Here is a 22,447-nt window from a genome sequence, read left to right as displayed (position 1 = left end):
AGAAAAACAGTTGTTTCGTTAAAACGAAACAAATTTGACGATAAAGGGGCATTTCCCAAAACGCAGATAGAACCAAAATGTTGTGAGGAAAATTGCGAACATTGCTTGTAATCACACAAATAGAAGATATCACAAATAAGTCACTAGTTAGACATTGTTTAACGCGTTGATAAACACGTAACAGACATATTTCAGAAAACGAAAATGAATTATTAAAGTTTAAATCAAGTAAAATATTCAAGTTTTATCCACCAACCTGCTTCAGTGATGTTTTCATGTGCTTGGACGTTGCCTGGTGTAAGATGAATGTGAACATCACCGAGATGAAAGTTTTCAGCTTGTATGTTCTGCACATGATGCTCTTGAGTCTCATGAGAGTGAAACTCTTTCGTCTCATGAGTGTGAAACTCTTTCGTCTCATGAGTGATTTGTTGTTGAACTTGAGCACCAAGGAAAAGGTTTTGCACTTGAAGTTGGTTCTGTTAATGTCACAAACAAATTATATTACCATTGAGCTGAACATCAATTATTGCAACAAATTGGTGTTAAACATCTGTTGCACTTGACTTAATAAAAGTGTCTTTTGCAGCTGTGAAAAATCAACTTTTGTTTTGCATTTTGTCTTATTACATTATTAGTTACAAGTGATTGCATTAACCCAGAGCTGCCAAATGTAGGTGTGTAGGTTTATGATAGGGCTCAAACTACCCAGAAATTCGACAAAGTTATTTTGCAATAATTGTGCAAAATCAACCGATAAAACCACAATATAGATAATGCAACATCTGAGGCCAGTAGCTAGGTTTTAGTTGAACAATACAACCCGGGTGCTTCAAAATTACTGACACATTAGTCAAACAAACATGACAAGTATCTCAACACACTCTATTAGGGCACGTCAAATGATTTAACGCGCATCTTATATCACCTTAAGAAAGGACAACCGTTAAATCACTACCACATCATTAACATTATTATTATATCACTAACACTAGCGCTAACTAAACGGTTGCACAGTGCACACATTTTGTTTGGCTAAACAAAAGTCACAGATATCAAATATATGTTGCACAATAGTACAGTTTTACAACTAAGCATTCTTTTTCACTGAGCATGTTGATATTAATATGAACAAAATGCTTCTATGATATAGATCAGGGGTTCCCAACACCTTTTAAAGGCGACCCATTTTGAAAAAAAAATCAGTTCGGTAAAATCTCGCGACCCAAGCAATTTGTCACATTTATAAGCCATACAAGATTGTGTTGCATGCAAACAGCACTGCAAAGTGCCTTTTCAGAAAATAATATGTTTAACCTTTCCCGAATATAATGTGTTCAAACCCCTGCTCTAACCACTGCTTTTGTTGTGCAGTTTTATATTGGAGTGGTCCAAGTCGGCAAATTAGCGAATTCCAGTAAAAAGACAGAAATCAAAATAACATCAACGTAGAAACAACACACAGTTTGAAATAAAACCGGTTTTGTCGGACATAAACTTAAACCACTAGAAAAAATTTAAGCAATCTTTTACCAAACCCTAACTTCATCACTAACTCCACCAATAACTCTAACCCGAAGCCAATTTTTAACCCAACCTATTACCCAAACCCAACCCCAAACATGGAAAATCAGTCCGGTAAATGTGGCGGCCCACAAACTGTGCAGGTCAAATTATGTCGTTTAGGTTTTATTCCATCATTTTTTTTATTGCCTATTTATTATGTCTATTATTTAGTGCCATGGACGGTACTATTTATAATTCCGCTTTAACAATTGTTACTTTATAGATGAATGTGTGTTCACAAATTATGCAATTGTGAAACTCACCAAGTCAATGTTCTGATCATCTGGAGCTCCGTTGCCTTCTTCTTGATTATCGGCCATTCTCTTTCTTTCATGCAAACCCTAAGCAAAAGCAACTTAATGAAACAACCTACAGCAAATAAATTACTACTTACAAGCCTAAATAAATAAAAACAAGTCTACACCACGTAACAACAGTCATCTTCATTGAATAAAAGGGCAACCAGCAAAATCGTAGAATACTACTAGGTTTTAAATACAAAATCATATAGAAGTAGATTTTTTGGTACAGACCTTGTATCAAACATCTATTTATGTGTAAATTTAAAGTACCACGCCTTTTCAGTTGTACAAACGACCAGCTATAAGTTGTTAAAACAGCTTTCTAACATAAGTTGGTGCTATGATGAATGTTGGGTTTTAGTTCAGCACTTAAAGCCAAGCAACAAAGCAAACGCAATACAAAATTATACAGGATTCTATTGAAGTTCTAATGATTTGCAAGGCAGTGCTTATAAAAGCCAACATACTTAAAATACAAGTTAATCTTATTGATATATGTACCATTGTTCAGTCTAACTTCACAAAGGTTGGACATTACCATAAATATACTATTCATGTACAGCAGGGGACATTTTGGGGCTGCGACCCCTCAACACAATTTATCGAAACTCGTGCCCTTTTAATAGCCACACTGATAAGCATAAACAGGCAATTTCTTCATATCAATAGAAACATAGCTACCAACAAAGATGGGCTTAAATGGAAAACCGGCAAATTATGTGAAATTTTAATTTAAAACCCATGTTTTTCTTCAGTAAAGTTACCTTGAAGTGTAATTATGTTGGCATCTAAAGCACATTCAAGTTGTTTAGAAGGTGAGTTGTAGATTGCTAGGTGTACATTAATTGCCAATAATTTTGTACAGCACAGCATGTGCGACCGTCTGCATGGCACATTTTCTTCTAACGGCAAAAAAGTATTTAAACAACAAAATAGTGCACGAAATAACACAGGAATAAAATATGTTTTTTTTTGGAATAAAACAAAGTTTGTTAGACACAACTGAGAAGTATGTTTCGGAGATATTCTGTTAGCAAACGTTTTTCTTGAAAAGTCCTTTGTGCCCCCTTGCAAACCCTTCATGTGCCCGCAGGGGGCGCATCCCCCACTTTACAACCCCTGATGTACAGTAGTGAGAGTTAAAAGTATAAGCTACTTTAAGTGGTAAACAAATACACAAAACTTAGTTATTGCAGACAGCCACTCACCTCACTAAATACTTTATTCGCTTCTTCTTCAGGAAATCTCGCAAATCACAAGTTTCAACAAGTACTGGTTTACTTACTACTAACAATAAGAAAAACCTGCAATAAAATACATTTAAATCTTCATGCAATATGAGCTTCATAAGTCTGATTGTTTCAGCATTATACTTTATTGTTTTCACATTCACACTTAGGTAAGCCTGGATGCCTTGGTGCGCAAAGTTGTTAGTTTACAGTAAAGGTCAACCAAGTACGACCAGATGAAACCTGTCCGGTTGATTTTATCGACCAGCGGCAACATATATACTCAACGAAGGTAACATATAGCAAGTTAATAAGTTTGACAGCTGTAACTGGCCCGAGGGTCAGGTATTACAGTTATCCAGTTCTTTGTTAAAAAGTATGGTGGCACCAGGTATAGAGGGTTATATTTACTCAAACAGATTTTATTTCAGTAAAGACTGATAAATAAGTTTAAAGAGTGAAACGACAACATTGTTTTGTGTGGATTCCTGTATCCAGGAAAATAATGAATGAATTGTTTTTCGCTTCACTCTTGAAAATCTAAAAATAAAACTGGTTCTTGAGTAACAAACTGATGCCCGTAGGTTAGCATTAAACACAACTCAACCAAACGAACAAACTTGAAAGAGCACAGTGCATGTTTCATTTCTATAGTTGGGCTTAGTAAAGGTAGTACCTGTCATAACAAATATACTTAGTATTTGTAAAATTACAAAAAAGCTTGTGATATCTTTAAGCACCAACAGTTTAACAACGTGGTTGATAATGTTCAAGGCCAAGGGTTAGGCAATTACAAACAACTTGTGAAATGGGAAACTCACAATAGTACCTAAAGCAGAAAAATCTATAAAAGCATAGTGCCAATGACATGATAAAGCCAAATACGAAGTAATATCCACGACAGAGTAATATCTAAATCGTTGGAATAAGACCTAACCTGTCGGAATAAGTATTAAATTCATCGGAATGAGGCCTAAATGGCCAAATCAAGTCTAAAACTGTAGGAAGAGGGTAGGGGACGGGGGCCATGGGTCTGGCACCGGCTGTTTTGAAGTCGACGTTTGTGCGCCTTAGATTGAATGGCGCCTTTTTTAACAAGGGATAGGCAATTACATAACTGGATCCGTCCCTGGAAAGTGTGTATATAAATGTTTAAACATATAGAAAGTCATGCTTGTTTCCTGAGGTTTGAGTTGCAGATTCCAAAATAAGTGTTTTAAACAAAATAAGCCGGACTGCAGTTGCCCAGGTCTGTTCTAGACAGCCATTATAACTTGGTATAAGCAGATATTGATACGACAACACGGCTTGGCATGTCTAGACTGTTAACAACATAAGCACATTTAGGAGCATAATGGTTGGAGGTTGTAGTAAGACGTAATAAGAATATCAAAGCCCATACAGAAGTAGGTATCATTTTGGACGTTTCGAATAACTCTTTATTCATTTTCGGCTTTGATATTCTTATTACGTAAGCACATTTAGAAACATAAAAAGGAGAAATTTATTATAGCATCTAAAAATCGGTATTTACACCATGATTATTTCGACTGTTTGTAGGTTTGTAAGGTAGGTGTTCAATTGTCAGTAGGTGTTCAATTGTCAGCTTTTGTAACTCAGTGTCCCTAACCGTTGAGGATTTTTTAGAGCAAGGAATATTTATATATTAGTTCAACTTTCTTTATTTGGAGATTAATTTTCAACAATTCCTTCAAATATGTCAAAAAGTGAATAAGCATTAAATCTAACACACAATATTTTGGTCAACAAAAAAAAATGATAAACTGGGTAAATACATTAAAAAACTGTCGCATATTTAGATGTACAAAGACAAATTTAGATGCAGAATTAGGTCATGTCTGAACAAAAGAAAATAATTATAAGTAATGCTTTTAAATGATATTAGCTTGCAAACATGAGAGAAACCTAATCATTATTGAAAAAAACAAGCATGTTATTTGCAGAACTTTTAAACCGAAAATCAGTTTGTTTAGATGTTATAAAATGTTAAGTAAAAATATATATATATATTTTTTAAAACATAACACAATATAAGCATCGTTGATGCAGGTTGCGGATTGTACAGTGCACCACTTGCCTAGAACAATTGGTTTTTGTTTTTTTTATTAGCGTACTTCTTGACTTATATTGTGTTATGTGTTAGATACTGATAATGCTTTTAGTAGCGAAATATATTTATCATATTATAACATATAAACAAACTGATTTTTCAAGTCCTGTATTAAGTTTTATCTTATCATTGATGTGCAACCAGAATAGTTTGTTTTCATCATTCGGATTCAGGCAGATTCTGTTATTTGAAAGAAAATTGTGATAATTAGCATGTTTTGTGATATGTTACAGTTTCATGGTTAAATTAAGATGCTCATACAGATAAAATATAATGTGAATCTACTAGATCGGGAGTTAGTAACTTTCCTTTACAATCTACAATTCTGTTTCGTTTATATTTTAATAGTTTACTAAATTATTACTCAACTTCGCTTTGTTCAACTAAGGTTGGTTCAGATATTAATATTTCTAGTATCTGGATGATGGATATATCCGGATACCTTACCGGTTAACCCAGTGTTTCTTAATCAGGTGAATGGGTCACCCAGGATGAATAATATTTTTGCAGGGGTGAACCAACCAAAAGGGGTGAATAAGAGTAAACCGGCCAAAATGGACGATATCTTGCAAGCAGGGCGGATATTCTGGGTGTGCTGTTACATATATAAGAGATAGTTTTATCATATCATTAGACAAGGGTGAATAAATATGGAGAAAAATGCTACGAGTAAACAAAACTAAAAAAGTTTAAGAAGCACTGCTTTAACCTGAAAAATCGATAATTATCAGACTATTAATCTTTCGCAATTTACGTCAAAACACAATTGTTAAATGACCTGACAGTTACACAGTTTGTTATAAACATTATTACATGCCATAGAAATAAATATATCGCCCATTTTGAATATTTACTTTCTTATAAAGAACATAATGATTGGATTAAGTTAGCCGCCAACAGTAGGTCAGTCATGAATCACTTCCATCGCTGTTAATTAATTGCAAAATTTTAGTAGACCTAGGCCTCCAGTATCTGACAGCAAGCGATACTTCTCTACTGCATTCTACAAATGTTGCACCATAACTGGCGGATTTTTGCCAAACATTCACCTACAGGAACTTTGGTAAAACAGACTGAAAAGATATAAAAACAAACTGAAAACGTTATATATGCTATTCAAAAACGACAGATTGCAAAATAGAATAGCACAGTAGGTCATCTTATTAATAAAAAAGGGGCTGATGACCGGATAAATCTGCTTGGTGAACTAGATCTGACCCACAGGTAATCAAACAATGTACTGCAATTAAAACCCAGCATTGCCTTGTTAAATATGGTATTTACAGATTTAATGCTTAAATGGGCTGCTATTCAACCAGGTAGTACAACTTGTTGCATAGCGAAATAAAACTGAGGTATACAACCAAGAATGGTTTACAAGGGTGGGTGGTATACAGCTTGACCACTGACCAGTGCTGGTAAAGTTCGCCAGTATGACAGAACACATTTTTTCAATATAAGAATGCTTTAGGAAGTGAGCACATCTTGACCTATATATACCTGCTGCTTTAATTTATTAGAATAACAACAGAAACCTTGGTTCTCAAACATTTTTAGCTTGTGGCACAGTAAAAAACTAGTTTACTGAACAAAAATCACAGGTAAAGCCATTTTTTGGTTATATAATGACCCCACTAAGGAAACTCTTGCAGCAATAACTGTACATTAATCCAATGAGCTTCAACAAGTATATCGTGTACCCAAGTGTATAGCAGAACTAGGGTGCACAGCTGACAAAAGGTATACAAAGGCTATACAGATTAGGTGATAGTTACGTGAGTTTGGACAAATTGTGTCAAGGAGGGTGCGTCCCAAAGTTTAAGCAATAGTGTTAACACCAGGGCTGCGGAGTCGGACTCGGGACTCAGTTTGTTTTTGCTGAAGTCGGACTCGGGACTCGGATAAGACCTTGTAAACTACCCGAGTCCCGAGTCCGACATGCGCATTTGCAGTACCGAATTTTAAAACTGATATGGCCGCCAAATGGAAATTGTAAAGGTGGAATATTATATGGCGGCTAAATCCACATTATGCCCAATTGACATAATATTCCAAACGCAATTAGCTATTAAATTAAATAAGCTTGTAAACATTTTGAATGCCTACTTTTGTGGCCAGTGAAACAATAACATTATAAATTCACCAAATAAGTAAATAGTTTTGTTTTACTTTTAGTTCATTTCTGTTTGTGATTTTGAGGTGAATCAGGGTTGCTAGATGAAAAAAATAAAAAAAGCCAAAATTACTCTAAAAAAAGCCAAATCTACTACAAACTCTAACAAGCCTATGTTTTTCCTTAAATAAATAAAAAATGCAATAAATGGTCATGCTGGTACATTGAACTTCTGTTTTTGTGGCAAATTTTCTTAATTTTTTTCTCTTTTTGGAATTTTTTCTTGGCAATTTTTTTTGTTTTCCCAAATTTTTCTCTTTTTGTGATATTTTTTGGAATTTTTTTCTCTTTTTGTGTTAGTTTGATCTCTTCTTAACATAACACTCATGACATTTTGGAATAAAACGAAAATAAGGGCGCTGTAGCGAATCAGCGTCTGTATTTGTTATTTACAGTACTGTGTTTATTGTGCGTGTGCTAAAGTCTGCTAAAGTCTTTCTGGCGTGTTTCCTGTGCGCTGCATCCTGCTATTTAACTGGCCAGTTTTAATCCTCAACGCATTCGCTTTGAATGCAACGTTAGTCAAAGTGTCCTTTCTACTGCTCTACAGTCAACAGATGCATGCCTTACTTGCGAGACGTGTTTGCGAACTATGCTGAATTATGTGAATGTACAATAAATCTATAAGCGACCTGACAGTATGCTCCTTAAATTACAATGGCAGTTTGTTTTAGTTTCGATTAAGAGGAGTTCAGATAGCACGGTGGTCATGTCTCACCTGTTGAAATATACATTGGAGACCCCGACTGAGATATGAACACGCAATTAAACCCTTCTGATTTAAATTTTATGCATACTGTCAGGTTGCATAGAAAGTATGTATTCATTTGGTTTGCTAGCGCAGTTTTTCGCTTGTAAGTATTTTTAAGCAACGCCGATCAGTTATGATTTGTTGAAACGTTTGTTAACAAGTTTATGCCAGCGTTATTGCTTGTCAATTTGATATTTGATTAGCCGTAATGCAGAGAAAAATCGTTTGACGCTTTAAATTAGTGGTTACGCAAGACTGTTATAGTTATTGTTGCGAAATTATGGCCCTTTTTTGGTAAAGTTTTTAAGGTGAAAATATTACGATCGAGGTTGACTGCGAACACCTCTCGTGATATCTAATCTCAAAACCAATAAACGGATAGATTCTATCTTAACCAGCACTTACAGAAGTCATTACTTCTAAAGTGTTAAAGCCACTGCGGCTACTGTCTCTGATCACGTGTTATGGTGATTGATCTTTTATATCTCACCCAAAATAACCTGATCACTTTGTCTGAAATTCCTACGTCACTTAACCGTTATGATTTATAAGAAGGAAAACAGAGCAGAAGGCCAAACCTTGTTGCCAATTCCCAACATAACGCGAGATTTATCTCATTTGTGACTGCAAGCGAAAATGCTCTGGGTATTATAAACCCATGATTGCTAAGGCCTTTGATGCCTCATTTACCTTTCAGACGGTGTGAGATAACCGTCATATAGCCCACATGAAGTTACTAGCATGCAGAGAGTAACTTTCTAGAATAACCTTTTGCGCCAAGGTTATTATGTCTGCTTTAGGGAACCCATCTAATGTGGACTAGGCGATGTAATTTGTTTTCGCGTTTTTGAGATTAGCACCTTGCCCCTTTTAATTGGTATTCTAGAGCAAAAGACTCTAAGCAACTAACTTCAGTTTTGCGATTTGAAATTAGAATTGCGTTTTAAGACGATCATTTTCTGCATTATAGGCTATTCAAAAGTGTTTTGCATTGTTGTTTATTGTGCCTTTCAAGTACCATTTCAGACGTTACATCGTGTCGTACAACCAGCTACCCCTGGAGTTGTTCGTGGGCCGCCAAGACAAGGAATTCATGAACCCTCTTCGCTCTATTGAACACCACGGTTCCCAACACGTGCTGTTTCCATATTGCACAAATGTCCGACGTTCTGCGTTTGTTGGTCGACTTCTGATCGGATCCTGGGAAGATTTTAAAGAAGAAGCGCGGCTCAACGAACTGCTAGGAACTTTTTTTTGTGTTCCTGGGGGAAGGCGGATGGTGTAGCGAATCAGCGTCTGTATTTGTTATTTACAGTACTGTGTTTATTGTGCGTGTGCTAAAGTCTGCTAAAGTCTTTAAAGTCTGGTAAAGTCCAATTTAAACCAAATTGCAAAATTTTAGTAGACCTAGGCCTCCAGTATCTGACAGCAAGCAATACTTCTCGACTGCATTCTACAAATGTTGCACCATAACTGTCGGATTTTTGGCAAACATTCACCTACAGGAACTTTGGTAAAACAGACTGAAAAGATATAAAAACAAACTGAAAACGTTATATATGCTATTCAAAAAAGACAGATTGCAAAATAGAATAGCACAGTAGGTCATCTTATTAATAAAAAAGGGGCTGATGACCGGATAAATCTGCTTGGTGAACTAGATCTGACCCACAGGTAATCAAACAATGTACTGCAATTAAAACCCAGCATTGCCTTGTTAAATATGGTATTTACAGATTTAATGCTTAAATGGGCTGCTATTCAACCAGGTAGTACAACTTGTTGCATAGCGAAATAAAACTGAGGTATACAACCAAGAATGGTTTACAAGGGTGGGTGGTATACAGCTTGACCACTGACCAGTGCTGGTAAAGTTCGCCAGTATGACAGAACACATTTTTTCAATATAAGAATGCTTTAGGAAGTGAGCACATCTTGACCTATATATACCTGCTGCTTTAATTTATTAGAATAACAACAGAAACCTTGGTTCTCAAACATGTTTAGCTTGTGGCACAGTAAAAAACTAGTTTACTGAACAAAAATCACAGGTAAAGCCATTTTTTGGTTATATAATGACCCCACTAAGGAAACTCTTGCAGCAATAACTGTACATTAATCCAATGAGCTTCAACAAGTATATCGTGTACCCAAGTGTATAGCAGAACTAGGGTGCACAGCTGACAAAAGGTATACAAAGGCTATACAGATTAGGTGATAGTTACGTGAGTTTGGACAAATTGTGTCAAGGAGGGTGCGTCCCAAAGTTTAAGCAATAGTGTTAACACCAGGGCTGCGGAGTCGGACTCGGGACTCAGTTTGTTTTTGCTGAAGTCTGACTCGGGACTCGGATAAGACCTTGTAAACTACCCGAGTCCCGAGTCCGACATGCGCATTTGCAGTACCGAATTTTAAAACTGATATGGCCGCCAAATGGAAATTGTAAAGGTGGAATATTATATGGCGGCTAAATCCACATTATGCCCAATTGACATAATATTCCAAACGCAATTAGCTATTAAATTAAATAAGCTTGTAAACATTTTGAATGCCTACTTTTGTGGCCAGTGAAACAATAACATTATAAATTCACCAAATAAGTAAATAGTTTTGTTTTACTTTTAGTTCATTTCTGTTTGTGATTTTGAGGTGAATCAGGGTTGCTAGATGAAAAAAATAAAAAAAGCCAAAATTACTCTAAAAAAAGCCAAATCTACTACAAACTCTAACAAGCCTATGTTTTTCCTTAAATAAATAAAAAATGCAATAAATGGTCATGCTGGTACATTGAACTTCTGTTTTTGTGGTAAATTTTCTTAATTTTTTTCTCTTTTTGGAATTTTTTCTTGGCAATTTTTTTTGTTTTCCCAAATTTTTCTCTTTTTGTGATATTTTTTGGAATTTTTTTCTCTTTTTGTGTTAGTTTGATCTCTTCTTAACATAACACTCATGACATTTTGGAATAAAACGAAAAAAAGGGCGCTGTAGCGAATCAGCGTCTGTATTTGTTATTTACAGTACTGTGTTTATTGTGCGTGTGCTAAAGTCTGCTAAAGTCTTTCTGGCGTGTTTCCTGTGCGCTGCATCCTGCTAGTTAACTGGCCAGTTTTAATCCTCAACGCATTCGCTTTGAATGCAACGTTAGTCAAAGTGTCCTTTCTACTGCTCTACAGTCAACAGATGCATGCCTTACTTGCGAGACGTGTTTGCGAACTATGCTGAATTATGTGAATGTACAATAAATCTATAAGCGACCTGACAGTATGCACTTTGAAATGCTATGACAGTTTGTTTAGTTTCGATTAAGAGGAGTTCAGATAGCACGGTGGTCATGTCTCACCTGTTGAAATATACATTGGAGACCCCGACTGAGATATGAACACGCAATTAAACCCTTCTGATTTAAATTTTATGCATACTGTCAGGTTGCATAGAAAGTATGTATTCATTTGGTTTGCTAGCGCAGTTTTTCGCTTGTAAGTATTTTTAAGCTACGCCGATCAGTTATGATTTGTTGAAACGTTTGTTAACAAGTTTATGCCAGCGTTATTGCTTGTCAATTTGATATTTGATTAGCCGTAATGCAGAGAAAAATCGTTTGACGCTTTAAATTAGTGGTTACGCAAGACTGTTATAGTTATTGTTGCGAAATTATGGCCCTTTTTTGGTAAAGTTTTTAAGGTGAAAATATTACGATCGAGGTTGACTGCGAACACCTCTCGTGATATCTAATCTCAAAACCAATAAACGGATAGATTCTATCTTAACCAGCACTTACAGAAGTCATTACTTCTAAAGTGTTAAAGCCACTGCGGCTACTGTCTCTGATCACGTGTTATGGTGATTGATCTTTTATATCTCACCCAAAATAACCTGATCACTTTGTCTGAAATTCCTGCGTCACTTAACCGTTATGATTTATAAGAAGGAAAACAGAGCAGAAGGCCAAACCTTGTTGCCAATTCCCAACATAACGCGAGATTTATCTCATTTGTGACTGCAAGCGAAAATGCTCTGGGTATTATAAACCCATGATTGCTAAGGCCTTTGATGCCTTATTTACCTTTCAGACGGTGTGAGATAACCGTCATGTAGCCCACATGAAGTTACTAGCATGCAGAGAGTAACTTTCTAGAATAACCTTTTGCGCCAAGGTTATTATGTCTGCTTTAGGGAACCCATCTAATGTGGACTAGGCGATGTAATTTGTTTTCGCGTTTTTGAGATTAGCACCTTGCCCCTTTTAATTGGTATTCTAGAGCAAAAGACTCTAAGCAACTAACTTCAGTTTTGCGATTTGAAATTAGATTTGAAATCAGACGTTACATCGTGTCGTACAACCAGCTACCCCTGGAGTTGTTCGTGGGCCGCCAAGACAAGGAATTCATGAACCCTCTTCGCTCTATTGAACACCACGGTTCCCAACACGTGCTGTTTCCATATTGCACAAATGTCCGACGTTCTGCGTTTGTTGGTCGACTTCTGATCGGATCCTGGGAAGATTTTAAAGAAGAAGCGCGGCTCAACGAACTGCTAGGAACTTTTTTTTGTGTTCCTGGGGGAAGGCGGATGGTGTAGCGAATCAGCGTCTGTATTTGTTATTTACAGTACTGTGTTTATTGTGCGTGTGCTAAAGTCTGCTAAAGTCTTTCTGGCGTGTTTCCTGTGCGCTGCATCCTGCTATTTAACTGGCCAGTTTTAATCCTCAACGCATTCGCTTTGAATGCAACGTTAGTCAAAGTGTCCTTTCTACTGCTCTACAGTCAACAGATGCATGCCTTACTTGCGAGACGTGTTTGCGAACTATGCTGAATTATGTGAATGTACAATAAATCTATAAGCGACCTGACAGTATGCTCCTTAAATTACAATGGCAGTTTGTTTTAGTTTCGATTAAGAGGAGTTCAGATAGCACGGTGGTCATGTCTCACCTGTTGAAATACACAGCGCTGATCTAGAATCCTACCACAACGCACATTATTTGGGTTAGGGTGTGGGTTAGCGTTTGGGTTAGGGTGGGTCAAGTATTAATATTAAATAATGAATATAATAATACTTCACCCACCCACACCTAAACGCTAACTCGCACCCAAACCAAGTATTGTGCATTGATTTAATAATTGTGGTAGGATTCTAGACCAGCGCCAAAAAAGCCTAAAAAACCCAAATTTCATTCGGATTTTTTTTTGAGAAAATAAAATCCAAAGAGGTTTCAAAATTTTTCAAAAATTTTTTAAATGGTTTTAAATTTTCAAATTTGGCTTTAAAAAATCCTAACTGGCAACCATGAGGTAAATCTAGCCACTTACCTTTGCCGCAATAATTGAATTGACGTCATAATGAGCAGCTGGTGTTTGGATGCAAAGTGACGTCATAATGAGCAGCTGGTGTTTGGATGCAAAGTGACGTCATAAAGAGCAGCTGGTGTTTGGATGCAAAGTGACGTCATAATGAGCAGCTGGTGCTTGGATGCAAAGTGACGTCATAGTGAGCAGCTGGTGTTTGGATGCAAAGTGACGTCATAATGAGCAGCTGGTGCTTGGATGCAAAGTGACGTCATAATGAGCAGCTGGTGTGTGGATGCAAAGTGACGTCATAGTGAGCAGCTGGTGTTTGGATGTAAAGTGACGTCAAGGCGGTATGGCACGGATTCCACAACGATGGAAAGTTGAACGCGACGCATTATTGCATTTACGCCCAAACATTCGAGCAACCGACGTTTATTCGCACATCACGTGACCATGCAGCGGACACAAAATGGCGCCCGTGCTTTTCAACCGGTGTGTACGGTGCACTGCAGGGTGCATCAAAATATACATGGGTTGCAGCAGAACGAAAAGGTATACAAGGGTGCATCACAAACTTTTAATAAAATATTAACATTCACGACAGGACTCTAGTAATAGATCGAAAATTGAAACAACATCAAAGTCGAAATAAAACACAAAACCAAACTTAAACCAACAACTATAACGTGGAACAAGGCCTACATCGGAATACGACCACTGACTAGAGTAAGATCTAACCTTTACCCAAAGCCCACCCCTAACCCCAAACCCACTAATAATTTCACCCCTAACCAAAATTCTAACCGCAACTATTGCACAGCCCCAATACCGAACAAGGACAAACAGTTTGGTGTCCAAACAGCGGCATTAAAACATGCTAAAAGAACAACCAAGTAGAGAACAGTTATAAATAGCGTTACTCATCAGGGTTGCTTTCAAATACTATAAATTTAAATTTGGTTTGTGGTTAAGTATAAACGTTAACTTGCTTCTGCAAGCAAAAACAGATATGGGCTGAAAGTTTCCAGCCTTAATTATGTCTCAGTTACGTAAGGATTAGTTGCCAGGGTTTCATTTTCTTACACGTTAGTTTAGTAAAGACTTTTCAAAATTAATTTTCGAATTGTTTTGCCATCAAATATTTTATTTTTTCTCTTCCAAACAAAAATCCTATTTCCAGAGAAAGTGGCAAACTGGCAATCGACGCCTAAAGCCTTTACCTTTAAAAAAAGTTTCAAGCTTTTTTAACTTAAGGTCCAATCTGGCGACATAGTTCACGAACATCATATAAATGAAGTTTCTAGCAATGCCTCCCTGCTTTACAATGGGTGAAACTTTATTTTATACTGGCCTTGCCTCTTCATGTAATACCGCGATAATAAATTCACATAAGGCAAGGTATTGGGGAATGATCTTAAAATGCAGATATAATCATTCTCTTAACATAATTTAACGCCTGTGGTCTATGTGCCTAATTCGCCACCTATTAAATCGAAAGTTTGGCCAATTTAAACCAAATTAACGCAGTGTTCTTGAAGATTTGTTCAGTATGACGCCATGTTATGACGTTGTTTAACGTCGTCGCTAAAAATACATTCAAATTTAGCATTTTGCTTGCTGCGGCCCTTGTACAATTTTAATTTGTTTACGCCTGGTGTTGTTATGTTTGGTTGGAGCAACTTCATTTTCGTCCGAAGCTTTATGGAAAAAGTATACATCGTAGAACCTTCAAATTTTCAGACATGGCGTAGAGTGGTATGTAGGCGCTTTGTAAAAGTTTATGAGGCTGCACCCCCAGGGGCCTTTGCTTGGGGGGCAAAAACCTGAAATATTGCGTTTTAGCTCTCTGTAGCTAACGACTGCAATCTAGCAGCAGAAAAACTGACATACAGAATTCGTTCATATTCGCTTGCTTTGTCCAGCTTGTGAAGTGACGAAGCGACTGACTGCCTGCTGCGCTTTATTGTCCCGCGCGTGAGACTTTCATTGTGCAATGTGGCTCGTCCAAAACTGGGCTCGTGCGACTTGCATTTTGAAAAGAGGCTTCTCTTTAGTAAAATTACTTAATGCTCTCAAGAAACAACATATTTTACCGCCGCAAATTTAAATGCGAAATCTGGTGGCAGTGTACGCCTCTCTATTTGCACCTGTTGCGCATTTTACTCCAATCAAAAAAACAAAAAAACAATTTGGGTCGCGGGACCATTCAGTTTGGGTCGCGAAAGCCTGATTAATAGAGGGCTTGTCAATAGAGGCCTATATTTTAAGTTTTCTAATTGTTTCCATTAGTACACTGAATTGAATACAAGAGAGCCGTCTTACTTGGAGCGCGGCTAAAATTGTCACGTAAAATATTTACACTAAGCCCCGTAAAAAGATGTGAGTGTTCGTTCGATCCAGGTGATGGCAAAGAACGCTTGCAATCCAACACTATTTTGGCCATTACCACACCAAACTGACCTGCTTACCGCAATCTGGGTTTACTTCTTGGTATATGTTTTCAAAGAAACTCTCTTTCATTTTTTATCCCGTTTCTGTAACCAAAGCGTCGTAAGCACGCTGTTCTCTTTGTTACATCGTGTCTAAAACAGGGGTCGGCAACCTTCGGCCTGCAGGCCGGATCTGGCCCTCCAATGAAAATCATCCTGCCCGCAAACTCTCTCACAAACTGTACACAAGGCCAGCATGCTCAATAATTTTAACTGTTTTAACTATACGAAATTGCACAAACTTTTCCCCGCGCGTATCAAATTTGACTTTTAATTACGTTGGCGTTTTGATGTAGTCTTCTCACACCAAAGGTGACGTGCGCATGACAACTATAAGCATAGGAAATTTTTCGTAGCATGAAACTCTCTAAAATCAATTTTTTTCCAAATTAATTCGCTGATGTATTATTTAATGATAAACATTAACAAAAAGAGCATAAGAAATATGTTCGTATTTTATGTCGTGTGTGGAAAATGCGTCACGTCTCCTTGTAAATTTAAAGGTTTGCCAATTTAAACATTTTTTTCGCGCTACGCCCGTTGCTTCCTTGTTGTAGTGTAACTAGAATCATTTTCACTGCATCAAACATTTGGGTTTGTCCCTGATTAAGAGTTATTATATTAAAGTGCTTAGAGGCCACACGTTTTTATAACAAAAATTGTTAGCGGAAATTTAATACGGCCCGCCGAGAACTTGCTGAGTTTGGTTTGGTCCGCGACTTGGTAAAGGTTGTCGACCTCTGTCTTAAAATTTATATTGCCCTCTGAAAAATCCTTAGATTTGAGCCTTATAATATTGAGTTTCCTCAAACGATTACGATGAGACGTCGGACATTTTTTAGTGATTTGCGCCAAAAAAACATTACACACCTTGCCAGTAATTATTGCACTAAGAAAGCGCAATAGCGGACGCTTGTTGAAGGGGTTATGGCGGGGAATTGGTGGGGGCTGCAAGCCCCATATTGGTTGCTAAATCATATTTGTCATCCGAATGAGACATCACTAGTAGTAAAACTCAAGGCTTCTTTTCAGTTGTGTTACAGAACCCTTTCTCTTTAATAACGGATAACATGTAGATCTGTCTTAATGAATGGAAACACAATAAATTACTGTGTTTTTTTAGCAAATCTATTTTATTAAAAAAAATCGAAGTATTTGGGTCGCGAGACCTCGGTGCTAGCAATTTTGGGTCGCACCAAAAAGTATTTGCGGACCCCTGTATTAGGCACATAAACTTGTTTTATATATTGATCGAAACTACAGATTTAAACTCTGTTATAACTTTGATTGCTCGGACCACGCCATGGTAAAAAATTACCGAGTAAAAGTTGGCAAAAGCAAACCATGGACGTCAAACCATTTTAAGAGAATGATAATATTGGCTTTTTAAACATGTTAGTTGGCCAAAGTGTAATAACATGCTTGTACGCATTATCTACGTAAATTTTTATTTATCAAATATATGTTTCGATTATTTCCCAAATACTATGACGCCATATTTGAACCCCTTTCGCATCAACGCCAGAAGTTAAGTGGGGAGTTTTCGGCCCATATCTGTTTTTGCTTGCAGTAACAAGTTAAGGAAAAAAATATAAAATATATAATATATAATATACATAACAAAATAAAAAATATCAAAAAACAAAAAATAAAGAAAACTTAAAAAAAAAGTAAAAATTTGAAATTAAAAAAAAAAACACCAAGCCCTGAAAATATACCCCTTGACAAAATATACAACAACCGCACCCCCGTCTAGTTCTGTATTGAATCTTTTCAACCGTTAGATGGGAATCGATAGCTACAGCGAATTTAAGATATGACGTCACATTATTGTTTTTTGTCCCCCAGTCAAAGATCCCTGGAGGTGCAGCCTCAGAAACCTCTACAAAGCACCAACATACCACTCTACGTCATGTCTGAAAATTTGAAAGTTCTACCATGTCTACTTTTTCTATAAAGCTTCGGACAAAAATCGGTCTGAAAACAAGTTCTCTCTGCCATCCCTTACGACGTAAATGCAACTATTTTTTCACAAAAAAAACGCTTTTTGTTTTAACCCTCTATCCTCCTTGTCCTCAAACCAAATAAAAAAAACAATTTATTTTCCCTTAATAAAAAACCTACAATCAATTAAAAAACTATATGTTTGATGCCTCTGTAACAATAAACAGTCTCCATCCGGGAGTAAATATCTAAATTCGAATTAAGAACAACCAACAATTTTTCTTATCAATCAACATTTTGTATTAATTTGCCATAAAACCACCCGATTGTTGGGTTGTTAACAAATGACAAGGGGTTCGTAGTATCATTTTTATGGTTTACTAGCGGTTTAATTACATCAATAGCTTATTGGCGAACACTACAAAAGGGAGGTATATTGCTAGATATTACTGTCGCTAGGTAGGCGTAGAGAGCTTGAAATAACTTAAAAGTCACACTTTTTTATAGCGAAAAATAAAACCCGCTCATAATTTCGAACGTAAAAACCCAATTAACATAATAAACATAAATTTTAAAGATCAAAGCCGAATATGTTAAGTTTTAAACTTTAACTTTATGAGTACCAAATTATAGACCCTCAAAACTATTTGAGGCGCAATTAAGAAAATCCGTTTTTCAAATACGAACAATGAACAGGATATAAACAAAAACATTGTCGCACTTCACTTAACTTAAGCTGCATTTTTGCGCACTGTTATGCGTGACAGCAGCAAGGAACTTAAAAATTTAAAACGTTATGACGTTTCCGGCCTTTTTATGCCCCTAAAACCATCATGTTGTTTATCAGAGGTTATGTAAAAAATATGGCAACACTAGTAAATAGTATTCCACGACAGATTTTGTTTTGTTTACTTGTGAATATAAAATCATTATATCATCTTCGTTGTATAAATAGATGATTGCTTTTACCAATATAGTAAAAAAAAATTACATTCCATTCTTAAAACTGTGAGATTTTTGTCTAGAATTCATTAGACTGTTTCTTACCGTATTCCGTATTTGTTTATTAAGATAAAAATTTAGAATGCGCGCACAATTTCAAGATGACGTTACACATTTCGATGAACTGGTTATACTGCGAAATATAAATGCTTATGGTAACATACTAAACAGTTTCCATAAATGCATATGACATCCGATGGCCAGGGAGACTTGGTTTTGTCTGTATTTGTTTGGCATACTGGCTTCTGGCGTTATAAATCAAAAATACAACGCTTTGACGTAATCTGTTTCGCTGCAATCAAGGTGCCCCTTTGTCACTTATTAGCGCGAAACAGCCTCCACAACATTTTCCTTTCAACCTATTATGGCTATCGAAATTATAGTCCAAACAGGTACAAATATTAAAGTACAGTGAGATCCCGGCCCTTTTATATCTCAGTACTGGAATTTGGCTGGATTCAATTATAATCCTGTGCATGACTAGACTTCAGCTAGGTGTTCAACCAGAGCCTCTATTAACTCTTCTTTCTGGCGACAAGGCTTTACAACTATACTTCGTGTTGTCTACAACTAAGATTTGAATACAGAGGCTCTAACCATATAACAGCTAAACCAGAAGCAAAAGGTCTGGCTATTATTCCTTATATTCCAGATCTGGGCGAAATATATTTTGAAAAGCCAAGATAGTTTCAACTATAATGGATCTTGCCCAATATTCGACTTAAAATTCAAAATTGTAATTCTTGCTAATCCTTGCGAATAATTATATTTTTATGGTAGTGAAGCAATAAATAAACGTTGTTGGGTAATCGCAAGCGCGTAAAAGGTTCCTGTTCTGACTAATCGTAGCCTAATTCGGTTTGATTATTTTGTTTCGCTATTCATTACATATTTTCGTTCCCCTGTCTGCATTGGAGGTCACTAGAACCACATCACTGTAGTTTGTACGCGACAATAAACAGAAATCATTTTGCGTTACGCGGTGTCTGTTTAGGGCGGCCAGGCATCAGTTTCAAGATAATGCAGCCAACCAAAAATTATTTCATTCCGCAACAGAGCAGTAGAAATTACTCACCCGACTGCAGCTGCGATCTACACGTCATACGCTTGTGCGCCCAACTGTGACATAGTGGATGAACGACGCTGACAGATTGTATTTTTATTTCAAAAATAAATTTTCCTAAAATTGCAAGACTGTAATTGACATATTATGCTGATATTACATTTGAAAAAATGATTTTACATTTAAAAATAATTTTCCACTCATTGCCTTAATTAAACGGACAATTTTCGTAATTGCAGATAACAGCCGATGGCAGGAAAGATGTTTAGGTTTCGGCTGTAAGTATTGACATACTTGTGTCTGGCGTTTCAAAGCAGAATGTACTCCCTTAGCAGAATCTGTTTTCCTTTATCGCGTATTAACGCGAGACAGTCTGTGCAACCGGTGTCGTTTTAACCAGATCCTTTTTAGTAAATATTGCGACCGCTAGAGAAGTACAGAGCCAAAATCAATTTTACGATGACGTCATAATTTGTTTGCAATTTGTACCCTCAGCATAAGGCCCCTAAGTAAATAGACTTCTAAACCCTTAAAAGCTCATCTACATATACGCCTCCATTGTGTATGGACATTTGATGTCTTTCCCATTATAGTTTTTCTGTAAAACTCTGGACAAAAACGGTCTGAAACAAACCAAAAAACAAAAAACCATAAAACAAATCGAGCAAAAACAAGATATGTCCCAAAAATAAATTTATAAAGAATTGCTTCATGAAAACAATTTATTTTAACCAAAGTCATTGGTCCAAATGACTTAGGTCAAGTCAAGTCATTTTGCCCAAAAGACGGGAAAAAATTGAAGACGACCTGATTCGCTGATAAAACGTACTACAGCATAATAGATGCTTTATGATGTCACAAGAGACATGTAAAACACGCTATATGATCGAATAGTAAAGCATAACTGACAAGACAATAACGACAACATATAATGTTTGAATACAGACTAAATCACTGGTTTAGACTAACTTGAAATATAAATAAAAAGGACAAACAAAACGTATTCTACAGCAAAATACATTCGCTAGATTTAAACTGAGTTTTTAGCAAATAGTAAATGCTGCCACAGTTGAAAGTACGAAACCCAATTAACATAAATTAAATCAGCATACAGGCGAGTTATGGCTGACAAATACGAAGTTTGTCTTCCACAGAACAGTTCCTCATTTCATTCTCTAAAGGAGAATATCCTATGGTCGAGCAAGCGCCAAACATTTTAGTCAAGCGAAACATCGGCTTCTTTTTTGCCACAGTGAGGTTCACGTTCGGCTGTGCTTGACTGCTACACAAGAACCCCACTGAATTACACCAGCAGGCGAACTGGTTGGCTTGTTAATAAAAGTCTCAAAGTTGAATTGATTCCTACAGGAATCTGTATATCAATGAAACGTTTTGAACTTTTAAATAAATGAAATTCGCAAAACTGCTAACTGCCGGCGTTTCTCGGTGAGTTTCAATGAAATGAATAAATAAATTGTGAATAAAAAAATATTTATTATTAACATATTGTTATTTTTTTGTTTTGTTGGAAAGGCTTATTTAGCAGTGGTTCTCAAACTTTTTTGAGCGCGACCCAAATCTGAGTTTTATGAGCATCTCACGACCCAATCCTCAAACATCAAAAAATGTACTTTTTCTGACGTGCATGAAATAGAAAAAGACACAGACAACCAGATATAGTAGCCTACACAGTTCTAGTAAACAATGATTGATTGCAAGCAAATGATTGATTTATTTTAGTGTAATTGGTGAAACTGAATTTTTTCCTTTATAATATCAGCGTGGCTTGTTTGGTGACTGAAAGCTTCTTAGCAGCTACTGTAGTTGGCTGCCACCAAAACGTTCATAAAACCACTTATGATGCAATAATCCAGGTTACAGATTTGAAGACACGTGAAAAGCTTTTGATGCCATAATTCAGTGATGATTGAATTGAAAATATTTTAAAGCTAAAATGAAAAAAGTTCGTTTGGGCAGGATTGAATCACCATAAAGCGACCCCTTTTTTGACCCTGTGCGACCCATGTTTGGGTCGCGATCCATACTTTGAGAACCACTGCAGATGAGTTTGTAAAGTTACATCTGATGTCACTATACTTTCAGGGGTGGTCAACACGTGGCTCGCGAGCCGCATTCGGCTCTTCATCCAGTTATGTGCGGCTCTTAAGTTATGTTGCACAATTGTTTTAAATGTTTGGATTTCGTTCGGTTAAGTTATGGAATTTTGTCGGTTACCACTCAGACAATTTGCCTAAAGGTCATTATGTTTTTAGTAACACTTTTAAAACAAACAAACAAGTTTAACGCAAACAAGATGCCGAAATAACATTGTTCGTTCGCGTCTCTTCTAAACTAAGATCTTGTCTATTTAACGAAATTAAGACACTTTTTTTCGCGCTTTCTGCGGTCACATTTTGGGAGTAAGTAAGAAATGGAGTGAAATGCTATTCTTCTCGTTCCACGTGTGTAAGGTGTGGCTCTTAGCGGTTAAACAAGTAACAAATGCGGC

The 22,447-nt window shown here is 36.5% G+C and overlaps 1 protein-coding gene across 1 annotated transcript in view; it reads right to left on the bottom strand.

The window, feature by feature from the left end:
* Positions 1-259: 259 nt before the first annotated feature.
* LOC146162979 (uncharacterized) overlaps positions 260-22,447 on the bottom strand; it is a 37,465-nt gene continuing 15,277 nt past the window's right edge. Inside the window, exons 4-6 of the mRNA XM_083382050.1 lie at positions 3,077-3,172; positions 1,830-1,907; positions 260-479 (exon numbers count right to left, since the gene is read on the bottom strand). Of these exons, the coding sequence (XP_083238176.1) occupies positions 3,156-3,172 (17 nt within the window). The 3' untranslated portion in view covers positions 260-479; positions 1,830-1,907; positions 3,077-3,155. The remainder of the gene's footprint in view (positions 480-1,829; positions 1,908-3,076; positions 3,173-22,447) is intronic.

The sequence above is a fragment of the Ascidiella aspersa genome, chromosome 2 (genome assembly GCF_963924565.1).
Source record: "Ascidiella aspersa chromosome 2, kaAscAspe10.2, whole genome shotgun sequence".
Taxonomy (NCBI): Eukaryota; Metazoa; Chordata; class Ascidiacea; order Phlebobranchia; family Ascidiidae; genus Ascidiella; species Ascidiella aspersa.
Note: the sequence above shows the minus strand (reverse complement) of the source record. Positions and strands in the feature narration are given on the sequence as shown.